The sequence below is a fragment of the Cupressus sempervirens genome, chromosome 6, assembly GCF_028749045.1.
Source record: "Cupressus sempervirens isolate cs-2001-9-10 chromosome 6, ASM2874904v1, whole genome shotgun sequence".
NCBI classification, from domain to species: domain Eukaryota; kingdom Viridiplantae; phylum Streptophyta; class Pinopsida; order Cupressales; family Cupressaceae; genus Cupressus; species Cupressus sempervirens.
Window position 1 is genome coordinate 264,132,400 of NC_143123.1, and position 14,496 is coordinate 264,146,895.

The 14,496-nt window shown below is 35.5% G+C and overlaps 1 protein-coding gene across 1 annotated transcript in view; it reads right to left on the reverse strand.

Moving 5' to 3' along the window:
* Positions 1-971: 971 nt before the first annotated feature.
* The window catches only part of LOC149552248 (uncharacterized), a 180,679-nt gene continuing 167,154 nt past the window's right edge, over positions 972-14,496 (reverse strand). The window contains exon 5 of the mRNA XM_089787771.1: positions 972-1,313. Within this exon, the coding sequence (XP_089643897.1) occupies positions 1,095-1,313 (219 nt within the window). The 3' untranslated portion in view covers positions 972-1,094. The remainder of the gene's footprint in view (positions 1,314-14,496) is intronic.

The window sequence follows — 14,496 nt, forward strand, 5'->3', positions numbered from 1 at the left end:
TCTATGAATGCCCATGAAAGGGAAAATAGTTTTCACAAAGGTTGCAATCAGTATGTAATTGCATGTGCCATATAGCAAGCGACTCGGCAGAGTTGTCAGAAGTTCTGGTACTGTCAAGAAACATTCCCCCAAGTCCCCAAGTCTCGGAAAAGTACCCGTACAGGGGAGTGGGGGGGATGCATCCCCATGGAACAGTGAATTATTATTAAAAGCTCTATGTTCTCCCTTGGTGATATTCTCTATCATTTGAAGACTTCAGTAGCCATTCATGAAGTCTTTGAAAAGACTGAGATGCATGTGCCATATAGCAAGCGACTCGGCAGAGTTGTCAGAAGTTGTGGTGCTGTCGAGAAACATTCCCCCCAGTCCCCAAGTCTCGGAAAAGTACCCATACAGGGGAGTGGGGGGGATGCATCCCCATGGAACAGTGAATTATTATTAAAAGCTCTATGCTCTCCCTTGGTGATATTCTCTATCATTTTCAGACTTCAGTGGCCATTCTTAAAGTATTTGAAAAGAACAACATAATCAAACTAGAGAATGAAGAAGAAATTGGCAATGCTTGACATTATTATAGGGGCAGCGGATTAATTCATCAAGGGTTACAGCCTACAAAAATAGCTCAAAAATGTTTTATGGGCATAGTTGGCAGAGCTGTTGTCCAATTGTGGTAGAGGTTAGTGTTAGCACTTAAATTCATGTTATAGCATTACTACTTGAAAAAGAGTTGAGTTTATCTCAGCGTTCTGTGGATGTCCTTGATCTTGAAGGCAAGATACATAAAGAAAACATGAAATAAAGATAATAAATCATGAGGAGAAATTAATAACTATTAGCAAAATATGATGTGCCTAGTGCAAGAACCCATCTATAATCTGATTTCTGCTAATTTCATAAGGTAATTTGAAGGGATGTCAAAATCAACCATCACAAAGAATTTATCAGAAATATGCTTAACAAACAAAACCATATATTCATAACAAACCAGATAATGCTCTAATAGATCAATAGAGAGATATAAATTTTACAAAACTGTACATTTTACAAAGAGTTATCATTTACAGCCTGTGGAAGTTGTCCTCGAAAAAATCAGATTAAGGAGAAACGGCCTTTGGTTGAGATGGGAGAAACCTCACCATAAATGTTGTCATTGACCACAGACAAATAATACCAAGAAGTTGAAGGACATTCAGCAATGCTGTCAATGAACCATTTATAGCCATGGTCTGTGGACTAGACTCTACTCCTCTTAGTGTGAACATTAAACCTCCAACTAGCTGTGAAGCCCTATTCAATTGATGGAGTCTATATACCTGCAAAAGAAGAAAAGGTTGAAAAATTAAATTGCAATTTTCTCACATCATTTAAATTGAAAAAAAAAAATACCAAAACAAAGGTCTGCAATCTTTGGCATTGCCATGACCTAGTACATGCACCAAATGAACATTAAAGTAAATATTTCCATTGCCCATATGCAAGTATAATTTGTTACCATTATTTTTCAGAGGCCCTTACTGTGATATAATGATTAACACATGCAACAAATAACTCGACCTTGCACCAAAATTGGAAAAGAGGCTATCTCAACGAGACAACTGTACCACAATCTCTTTGCCGCTTCATTACTACTCCAGATGAGCTTCCCCAAGTCCAATGCTTGGACATTCACAAAATCTTACTCTTGTATTCATACTTAAAGCTACTCATTATTCCTACCTGACATGAGCAACACTTATATCTGCTGGACCAAAACAACACTCCCTTTAACTGAAATGTTCATTTTTCACAATGAGATCCTGGACCATTTAGTCCATGAAAACTGCTGTTTTAAATGGTTCTGTTGATTGCATCCTTCATTCAGAGTACAAAAAAGACAATTTAGAAAGTACAAGGTGGGCATTGGACACCTGCTGTCACTGTTGTTTTGAGGCTCAGAATTGATGTTTTAATAAAGATAATACCTGCTGTTTGTCCTTCACATCAAAACAGTTTTTGAAAACCTAGATGCTATTACAAGCAAATGATTGTTGAAACCCACTGTGCTGCACCATTTCCAGGACAGGGATGGCAGAGGATGGCAGAATATGTTTTTGGGACAACAGGAGATTGGAGGCTTTCTTTAGGAGAGGGTAGTTTAAATAATAAGGTAATAATTAACAATATAGGAAGTATCAATTATTTCGATAAAAGTATTCATCATATCCATTATAGAACCATATTATATAACACTAGACTTCAACTGAAATGTCATGAGTCAAAACACAAATTAAAAATATTAAATTGTTTCAACTTTCAATTGCTAATGTGCATATATATTATATAATAATTGCAATAAAGTGCCCAAAAGCAACAACTTAAAATCAAAGGTTTGATATGAATCACTCCAAATACAAAAACTGCCTCATCAACCAGCTCCTCTTTTGTCTCCTCACCAATTTGTGTGGCATCTAATAATATTTAGCAGCCTGTAAAATCCGTAAAATCTAAAAATCTGCACAGCCACCAACTACCTTCATTATCAAGAGATAAATATGATCCTCTTCATAGACTGGATGAAGCTATATGTGAGCACAATCCTCTCTGCAACAAAGGAACCAATCTATGAAAACAGGTGAATGGCAAGAATGCTCAGCTCTCAAGGCAGCCATCTGTGCCATGTCCACCATCCAAATAGGGGTATTTTGTGCTAATGTAGCCCAATTTGTCTTGCCACCCAGTTTTCCATAAATTGGACCACAAAGATTGACAAAAGCAATCCATTGCTCTCAAACTCTGGACGCCTCCTCAATATTGTAAATCCTTGCTTTCATAACCCTTTCAAATCTTCATCTTTTGAAAGGAGCACTCTCTTAACTCTTGTGAATACCATTTTAAACTTAGTACATAAGTTTCCATTAGAAGTGAACTCTTCAAAATGTTCCCCTGCTACACCACAATGGGCCCAAAATATTCCCATATGGTCTAAAATCGAGGTCCCACCGTAAATTTCCTAATATATCTAGTGAAGCATGACAAATGTATCATGAAGTTTTCCAAGACTAGGAGATTTGTGTTAGCATACCTAATTGCCCGCGTAGTAGGTGAGATGATAATGCAAATGCATCTATAAACAAATATTCAAAAATCAATGACTCGATCTTAATTTAAAACTAAGACATTTTCAATTTTCTTTATATTATAGATTGTTTACAAATCTTATGCTCATTCGAGAAACAACATGAGATCATTACAAGCTCCTTATGAGCAACCACACTAGAAACAACAATTGGAAGACTAAGAGTCACAACTTAGAATCTACCTTTTACAATGAGACAAATACAACCAATGGAAGACCAAGAGCCACAACTTAGAATCCCACAAAGATGTCCCACTTGGGATTTGAACTAGGGTCTCCACAATGAGAACTTATAGCTTCAACCAAGCAAAACCCCTTGGACAACATTTCCAAATATTAAAATACAACCACCAAAAATATTTGATTTATTAAATTACCTTAAAGTTGACAACTAATCATCAAGAATCTTTTGTTCCGCACTCTTCCCTTTACTTGTGTTGCTATTTACCCACCAACCCCAATCACCTTTAACTATCATTAATTATAGAGGCTCCTTAACTACAAGCATCCTCTCTAGCAAGATAGAGTAACAAGCATGTCTAATTTTCATAGATTTGATAAAATTCCTTTGCAAAAATGTCTTGAAGAGAGTGAGGTTTGATAGTTGCAAACTAACATTTGTACGTCTAGTTCTTGCCACCACTACCATCACACAATCTATCTTCTCAACATCTTTCAATGCATTATTCACACATGGGCTCTGAAAAATGTGTTTGAAGCATTCTCTATCATCATGCCAACTAGTCTACAAACATGCTGAGTCAGTGAAAATTTTCACGTTTGAGGCCCCAACCTTTCCCTACAGCCACCTTCAAAATATTAAAAAGTGAAAGTTTGCATTTTTGCACTTCCCTGAACAAGCAATAGCTCTAGAAGAAGTCAGCTACAAATGTAACTATGACTTTAAAGAGTGGTTGATGTCTACTATGAAAAACTCACTCCTATCCAAGTTTATCTCAAGTCCTCCATCAACAAACTCACCTTAAAATGCTCTCAATGAAATGATATTTTTTCAACCAATAAGAAAGTTTCTTTAAAATTTGCTTAACATTCCTCGATGCTAAGCATTACCATTTAATTGTATGCGACAACTAATATTGAACATGTATTGTACTGAAAAATATTTATGAACTAAAAACTTGGTAATCTGTGAATTGGTTCTAGTAGATAAAGTGCAGGGATTTACGACAAAATACTGTTATTGATTTTTCTCGTGGCTATGCTGAATATCAGACTATGGACACCAAGTACAATTACTTTTGTATGCACCGATCTCCTGATGATTATGAAAATGCTTCCATCTGAGATATTTACTCAGATGAATAACTGCTGAAATGAACACTGAAAATCCAGTGTATGAACAAATCAATAACTCTCGTCAGATTGCAGATCACACTGTTTTCCCGTGAATGGTTAAATGGAGACTTCATGAGAGCCCATGGGTGTGTCCAAGCTCTAGAATTTTTCAGGGATTTCATCCTGAAAGTACTGAGATGTTTCTTGCAGAGAAGAAAATATAAAATATCAAGATGCATAATAATAACCTTCCAATTGCCATCAGTACCCTTTAAAAAGACTCTCCATCCATAAAGCAGTGAATTCCTCTATAAAAACTGGCTTTAGGCAACTCGTCTTGTGCATAAAGATTACTATTTAATAGATATTATTCGATGAATAATTCACCAGCTAAAAACATTTGTAGCTTAAAGTGGCCCCACATCTATGACTGAAAAATAGGAACTTAAGTTATGGCCACAGAATGAATAACTAAAATAATATTAGTTAGGAATTTAGCTTTTTGGGCTCTTATTCAATTAATCATTTTATATCCTGCTTAATCCCTTCGTTCCATATCAGGGACATTACACCATGAAAGAGGGTAGTATGTGAACTATGTTATCAAAGCCGGGCATATGGTACACTAGAATTTGTCAATATTTCTTTGAAATGGGGAGAGCATGCCACGTGAGACAGTGATATGGGCAAAACAATTATGGCAACCAAATAATCTATCTTGATTCTCTTCACATGGCTGCACATTAAACACCACTACTACAGCAGGAGCTTCCATTGTTTCTTTTGATGATCTCTATTCCCCTTTTTCTCAAATCCCTCAATAGGCATAGTAAATAGCACATACCCTATTGGCATTCCCTTTTTTCTTGGCTTGCCCTCCATGTAAAACCTAGATGCCAAGATTTTCTCATCTACACTTTTTCACCATCTTCTACTCAATGTCTAAATATGCAAAAAAGACAATAGTAAAACCTTGTAATCCTTATTGCACACATGACATAACTGATGTCTAATGCTCCATGAATATTTTTTGTCTATAGGAGTTGCAAATTGCAAAAGGGTTTTTTTGAATTAAATGGGACCTTTGCAGAAGTTTTTAGAATAGCTAAAGAACATTTAAATGACTTATTTCTCACTTCACCTAAAGCAATCCCACACCTAGAAGAACCCTTGATACCTCTGGCTTAATTATTGAACCTCAAACTCATCACTACTAAAATCATCACTACTGCACAGGTATTTTTTTAAACAGCTACAAATTTGAAAAAAAAACGTGCAGGAGTGTTTGAAACATTGAAACAAACAGAAAATAAACAAAAGAATTGTCAGAACAAATAATAGATGCTAAACTAACCTCGATGCAGTTTTAATGTTCCCATCCTCTTCTCTTTGTTGTTCTCTTATTTTCTCATTATTCTTTTGTTCCCTTGTCTTCTTCTCACAAAATGCAAACTGAGGAAATTTTATGTTTCGAAGCATGTCTTTTTTAACATTACGGTTATTTAGAGGGGTGTCAAGTGCTGTAGTACAATACCACTGAAAATTGGGGGAAGGGGGAATCAGTGGTCTGTCAATTTCAAACTGATTTCAGATAGACTTCGAAGAACCTTGGAACAAAACAATTGTGAAGATACTGAGATCTTTTCAAAACACTGATATGTTATGGATGTGTTCAAGTATAACTACTGAACAACTGAGAACATAAGAATGCTACTTGTCATACACCTGAGGCATTTATGAGTTGTAAAAAAGTATTGATCTTATGAGAGCAAAGTTAAAAACTGAATGACATAACATAAACAAGTAAATCATAAAGACCAAACAACACCTGATCTCATGAAACAAAATTTCCTGAGTGGAAACCCTCGTGGGGAATAAAACCCCTTGAAATTGCCTCACCATCTCATCTCAAATTGCTTTTCACAAATGTCTCGGTGGCTGTGTTGTGTCACTGATAAAATGCCTCATTGGCTAGTCCATGTGTCTCACTGGCAAAAAGACCTCACTGGACTTATGATGCCTTACGTTTATAATTTTCATACAGAGTTGGGATATCAGAACAACAATGCTAATCATAACTTAATATAGTACATTATTGAGTAAATGTGATACCCTATACCAAACAATGCATCATATCAAATCAAAACAACTGCATTCTTCAACAGATATGTTTTCTTTTGAACAACTTTTACTCTTAAACAAAATCAGTATTTCCCTTGCTTCCCCTGTCACTCAGTAATAACTAAACATTTACCATATTACTTGTAAATCAAAGTAATATCACTATTTCAACATTCATCAATTATAAACTCATAAACATAAAGCATAACACATAACACATTCATTTGATCACGCAGAAACCCTTGGTTAGGGGGAAAACTACAGTGGGGATGGAACCCACGAATCCATCACTACTCCAGTAAGAGGGTGTCCGGTTAGGGCTACAATGTTTTGTCACTTCTGGTGACTTGCTCTATTAGGAGTATACAATTAGATCTGCTAGGATCTACCTTTCGCAAGGATTTTACAACACTCTTTCAATGTGTACTCAGTTAAGAGATTTACATAAAAGACTGTTAGGTCCACCTTTTACAAGGATTTAGAAAGTAGCACCAAATGATCTCCATAATAGCAGCTTACGTTGTTTGATTAGATCCCTTTTCTTCTTATTGTTGTAGCACCTTCTATGATTGATCTGCAATTTCTCGCAACTATGTCTTTATCTCTGAAATCTGACCTCTAATTTTCTCTGTGTTTTCCTCTGTTCTCTAATCTCTTTTCTCACTTCTAGACTTCTCTTAGCAAAAATAACTTCTCAACAACCATCAACAAAAACCTTGAAATTGTTCTTAATAGGTCCTTTAATAGTTTTGCCTATCAACCTGTGACCTAAGTAGGGTTTGGGAATATTCCAAAATACATCTCTGATCGAAATCAACGATGCAGAACAATCCATCTTTTCACTCATTTTCATCCTTTATTTTCATTGGTCTTCCTTACCTTGAAATCATCAAATAATTAGTTCACATTCTTCAAGAAATCTTTTACAAATCTTTACCTCGATCCGTGTAAGCCATTTTTCCACTCAGTATGATTACGTCTCGTCAATTTTAGTGCCAATTCAAACTTTTATGTAGACTCTATATTACTCGGTGAATACTCTATTCTTCACATTGTCACTCAGTGTAACCTCTGCTCGATTATAATAGTGTTGCTCGATACACTCTATCTGGCTCGGTTATGTCTTCTAACTCAGTGATGTCATTTGCTTGATAAGTCTATAGCCATACAGCAAGTACTAAACTCGTGTATAACTGTAATAGTATTGTGTTTCCTCCTTCATCACTCGGTCCATACTATAACTCGGTTACTATGCTTTCTTTGACTTGATTTTTTGACACTAATTGGCAACATGATAATATATGGGAATAACATTCTCCCCCCTTTGACATTAGTGGGAAAAACATTATGTATAGCAGGGATAACTTTAGTGGCGCATTTCACTCATTAGGGACCCTGAATTTGGCCAAAGAATTGCACTTTCGAGATGGCCATGTCGCTTGCACTTAATGAAAAATGGGTGCCATGCTTAGACCAATTACCAATAATGATACATAATTATTTTTATTTTGGTGATGACTTCGTTAATGGAATTTAATCTTTCCACGTGGTAAGTCAAATATTTTTGCCTACAATTTTCAAGGCTTGTATTATTCGATGGACACATTTGCCAATATGTGGTAAATCTTTAAGTTAGGTTACATGTTAAATACATATACTTGACATGTGTACATTCCAAGTAAGTTTTTATCCTTTTAATCTTTGGCCTGAAATAGGTTTAATTTGTGGACAGGTGTCATTATTCTGGAGACTCTTTTTAAAACTTGGTCTCCTTTAACATTTTGGCCTGAAATAGGATTTATACTGTTGGTTTAGGATCATCTAACGGTCATTAAAAAGGGTTACTATGTTTTAGATGATATATAATTATGGTTTCTAGGTATTTGTACATTTGGTAGCAAGCTTCTTCAATAATTAAAAATTCGCCAAGGTTTTACAGAATTTTTATGTGACGAAAACAAAATCGCCAATAAAATTAATTTTTTCCTAGTTTGAAAAAAAAATCGCCAATAGAAATTATATTTCCCCCCTAAAATAATGTTGGATTCAACATGATTTTATACCTTTTTCCAAAGGGGGGTTTCTTAAAGTTATCCCTAATGTATAGAATAAATACAACTCCCCTTATTAATATACTTTCTCAGTAAACATTGTTTTTCAAAATTCTTTTGTTTGTATTACATCAACTCCTTATAACTCTGTAAATAACCATAATACAAACAAACATAGAACCAAAAACATATAACTTCCCCTTTTTCTGACACTGATGTCAAAATAGCTTAAAAGTAAAACATAAAAAATACTTCCTTTGGATGCAATCCAAAATGATCAAGAAACTCCTTGTGATTGTTCAACATGATTGTCATGGTGTTGTTCCAATTTGTTATTTATCAGCTCAAGTGTTTGCTTCTCAATGAGTAACTTCATCACAAACTCTATCATGTGTTTAGCAATAGATAAGCTCAAGGCAGCTATGAGCTCTTTAGCAATCTTGAGATGACTTTTCATAACCTCCAGATGAGGTGATAACAAAGCTTGAACTTCATTAATTTCGGATCTTAGATTTCTCTTTTCTTGTAATAGGTCTCGTTGAAGTCCTGTGAGATATTTCACTCGAGAATAATGTGCTGAGGAGGTGCTAGGATCTGCTTTTAGTGTATCAACATTGGTCATCACATCCTTGTTTATCTTCTACAATTTGTCCTTGACTTCATTTGAGAGAGGGGATATTACATGGTTTGCTAAACAATAATAAAACATTTTGCACAATCACCTCCAAATCATTAGCATAAGTGGGAAACGCCACTTGTTGAATAACAATGTTAGCAGAAACTTTCTCCAATACCTTATTTTCATATTTCTTCTTATTTCTTTGCAGCAATTTTGAGTGTGTATCTATATCTAGATCGTTAAGCTTATGAACTATTTGTACCAATTGATCCAATATAGGTGCTTTATCATTTAGGGCAATTTCTGGCAAAACATCCAGTAGTATGTCTTTCACATCATGTAGTATTTGTTTCTGTTTGTGTTCCTTCCTCAGTCTAGTTTGCTCCTTTTTCCTTTCACAAAGCTCTATGTATATTGCCATTCGTTCGTCATCCAAAGTGTTTGGATCCCACTTAGGTATCTACAAACTCTTCCTCTAATATCACTTGGCTAGACCTGAATGCTTGTGTTTCCTTCTTCATCTTCTTTCCTTTTGCGTCTATATGACCAGTGCTCAGCAAAACTTGTAATGACACAAGAGCTATGGACTCCTGATTTGTCTGTTTTGGTTCATCAATTTGTTTCGTTTCTTCATTCTTTTTCTACACTTTCTGCTCTCCTTGCGAAATATTGGGAACTATAACAATTTGCAATTGTGGCACTTGATGCTTCTCCTCTTATTGACTCGGTGTAGCTACATTTTGTTTTTCATCTTCCTTTGTTTTCTCCTTTCCTTGATGCTCGGTATCAAGTGTTGTATTAGTGGATAGCTAATAAACAATTTGTCTATTGACTTGTGACAGCGATAAATCTTCAAGTTTCTTAACAATCGCAGAGTCTTGTTGGGCATGCCCAATAATTCCCTCACTTGGAGATCGGTGGGTTGGTGCTTCATCACCTATAGCAGAAGTATCTGCATTGTGCTCTGTGGAGTCTCCTCCAATTTGAGTGTGCTTGCATCATTATTTGTCCTTTTGTTCCTTGTTGGTAGTATCAATTGCATCTCCCCCTTTTTCCTTTTGAGTGCCTTGAGCCTGTTGCTCAATATCTACAACTCTTTGTTCTTCCCCAGTTAACATTGGAATAGTATTGGCAAGCATATGCAATGACCCAATTGATATATCATTATTATCTTGTAGTTTCTCCTATGGCTCAAATGTTAGGAATGGTTTGATTTGTTCAATGACAGGTACATATTTCAGTATATGTGCAAATATTGGCTCGATAGACACAGGACCACCATCTTTTTGCTCAATTCTAGTCATCACATCTTCATCTTTCTTTGAATTTTACGTGGGGTCTTCATCTAGGGTGTCTTCAATTGTTATGGCTCTTCCAATTATATCTTCAACCATGTCATGTACCGAATTTTCCCGTTCTTATGGCGAGATATTATCATATTATTCTTCTTTATTATCTAGCTTCACATTTTATTTGGGCTCGGTATTATCAGCCTGTATTACTTCCTATGGATCTTTGATTTTATAAATCTATTTCCATACCATCTCTGAATCTTCATCAACAAATTGTAGATTACCTATTAAAAAATAAATGGTTCTCCTTTTCTGAACATATCTATCTTTATAGTGTTCCAAGGCTTCACTTATATCCTCATGACCAAAATCTAGTATTAGTATGGCCGAAGTCCTTACACACATTTCTTTCTCTATTCTCAGGGCATACTTCCACCAACTGTCAATTCTTTGATACAAATCATCAGGTATTTGATTGCCAATTTCCAAAGGTGTGTATTTTATCCTAGTCATCATGACAATTACATCTTCCATCTTCTTCTTGTCTTCTTCACTCATTGAATCATACTTGAAGTATTTGAAAGTAGAAAAACCTATGCTTGTTTTAATACTCTTTGTGATCTCATCAATAGTTTTAGATTTTTTATTTACAGAAACTTTAGATTTACCTTTTTCATCCGATTCAGTCTGCTCACTAATCCTCTCCATCATTTTCATCTTTCAGAATCAATTTTCTTCTTTGTATGGGCTTCTTATCCAATTTGCCTGATGACTCGAGCACCTCCTTCCTCTCTTGAAAAGTTTTTAATTGGGGCTAAGAAGGCTTGGTGATTCTTACTGTTCCCTTTTTCAATGGGGTTGTAATTGTTTGTTGCACGGGTCCTTGACCTTGTATTATTTGGTGTTATTAGTGCCGCCAAAGGTCTTTTATTTCCTTTCTTGGATCGTGGCTCAGCAACACAATAGAATTGCTTTTATTCTCTTCATCTTCTTCCTTCCCATCAGTGATCATCAAGGGTTGATTGACATCTCCTGCACTGAGTTTTCTTTCTAAATTGTCAATCATCTTCTTAGTTTTCTTGAATACCTTTGGAGTAATAATATCCATTTTAATCTTTTCCTTTGCCTCTTCATAAGTTTTGAATGGTTATGCATCCTTTTCAACAAGATCATTCAACAAAGCTTCAATGGACTTTGTGGCCTGATCTATATTGATCTCATAATCCATAGGTGCAAGTTATGCAACCCTAGGATTCACTGCTTTCACCAATGTGTTGCCAGTGTCAACCATAAAACAAATATTGTCATGATATTTTTTCACTAACTGCGGGGAATCCTAAACCTTTGATGCATCCTTTCTTTGAAATTCTCAAAATACTCGGTCATTACACTATCATAATTTTCTCCTAGTGTCCAAATAGAATCATTGATTTGATAAATGATAGGAGTATCTGTCTTCCAATTTACTTTGCCAATAAAGGGAAAATAATTTTGCATATAAAAGAAAATGCATACTAGTAATGAACCAAATTTGCAAGTAGTGGACCTTGTAACCCGAATAGTCTTCATGTTCTATGCCAGTTGTCTCAACTACAGCTCACAATGTCATACTTGTGACCCTTCTTCACAATTTTATTTTCCATGTCAACTGCCATGTAGAGCACTTTGTTGGGTCAGCTCGATTGAAAGAGTTTATATGCCACCACACAGACTCCAAATTCATAATTGTGCTCACTTTTAGACCTCGGTTGTCTTATTGGGCTTTGGTATTTTCTTCAATTTCCTTTCTAGGAGCAGTTTGGAATGTCTTCACTTAATCCGCAATTGGATAACCAATGACCATATGTATTACATCCCTTATAATCTTGATTGGCTCATCCAACCACATTTTCATGTTATGCACTCAGCTCAAAACAACACAAATCCAATTAGCTTTGAATTCCTTCGAGAGATGAAGGACATGTGAGACCCTTGGTCTCCAAATGATTAAACTCATCTTTTAATTTCCCGTCCACACACTATTCGTCATATGCTTCTTAGAGCTTGAAATCACCAATTTCACCAATTTTGCAGTGATACAATGAACAAATATTATATACCAACAAAACCCTGGGTGAAATAGCAGACAATGCACCAACCTTATCTATTTTCGAAGCAACTTTTGGGTTTAATTTGTACTTGGGTTCTTTACATGTCCCATTTCGGATCAGTTTCACTGGATTTACCTTCGTGCTCTTCTCAGTTGCAAAGCTCGAAGACATTTTTCTAGGTTAGGGTTTCGCCAAATAAAACACCTCTCACTTCACTTGATTTACAATCAATTCCCCTTCGCACTTTGAGTCTCAACAAAATTTGCACTTACAAGCTTTTGAATGCTTCAGCTTTCACAAATCGTACAAATTTTCTCTATGCTCTCGAAATGTTGGGTAAACAAAATGAAAAACATTTTCCTGTAAATATGCAAAAGTTACCTTTTTGACCGCTAGGGAAAGTTAAATGCATTGTACCCCACATTCTATTGTCTTTAATGAACTCTGTTACCATTGACTACTCGATCATGCTCCATTTCCATTTCCATTGGGTAAACAAAATGAAATACATTTTCTCATAAATATGCAAAAGTTACCTTTTTGACCGCTAGGGAAAATTAAATGCATTGTACCCCACATTTTATTGTCTTTAATGAACTCGATTACCACTGACTACTAAATCATGCTCCATTTCCATCACTTACTCAATTAAAGCATTAGAGTTGTCTCAGACTTGGGCAACATATCGTTTCTCCTTTCAATTTTGCTTGCTCGATCAACACTATTAGCTTCTAGTAACTGACCAACTCAGTGTGAAACTCAGAAAATTTCCAAGCTTCATGCATTGTCCTTGTGCAACATATACTAGGTAGATATCAACTTCCTTCCATTTCATTTTAAGAACTGATGTAAGATATATTAGCAATAGTGCAGTTCCTTACCTTCTTCTAACGCATAGTTGGAAGTGGAGATTTCACCTAATCCATTGCAAGAGGTGTCACCATTAGTTGCATTTGATGTCTCATTCTGTTTTGACTTCTTCCTTCATGTCGTATTCATCTATTCACAAATTTCATCAACGTTGACTTTTACTTTACCTTTTGAATCTTCCTCTTTAAGTGTTGACACTCAGTATCTACAGTTCTTGCTTAAGTGACCAACCTTGTGGCAATGATAACATGTTATTCCATAGTTCCTTGAATTACTAGATCTTTCTCCAAAATGAAATCTCATGCAATTTGCAGCAATATTACCATACTTTCCATATGCAGTGCAAGAGTACCATGTATTCTAATCCCAATTGATTGCATTACCTTTCTTTCTTGGTGTCAGTTAAACTTTATCTGTGATTTGCATTCTTGTGACTTCTGTCCAAACTTGTTGCAATGATAGCAGTAACCATTAAATGCATACTTATTGCAATGATCTACATTCATATGCTTGGTGACCATACTTATTGCAATGATAACAGTAACCATCAAACTTAGGAGTAACATTGATCTTACTAATTTTGCTCTTGCAGACATTTGTTGTGTGTCCAAGCCCTCCACAATGATGGCATGTAGGCTTTTTGGCTTTGGATTGGTGTACACATTCCTTTGTTCAGCTTGCTTTGATGACTCTCCTTGCTCGATAGTAGAATGCTTGATATAGCCTAGTCCAAATGTATCTCTCGATCCCCTTTGTCCTTTAAGTTGTTCATCCAGTATCTTGATACTTTCTTCTAATATTTTCATTTTCTCAATGGTTCTTTCTCAGATTTGAGTTCATTCTTCAATTTCTCATTCAACAATTTCTTCCATCTTCCTACCAATCTCATGATTTGCACCGAGTACCAGGTTCACCACATCATAATGATTTTGTGTCAACATTGTGATCTTTTCATCCTTAGCATCCAGTCTTGCCGTGATTTGTCTCTTATCTTTATCCATCATTTGTTTGTCATCTTCAGCTTTTCTCTATTGTTCCATTA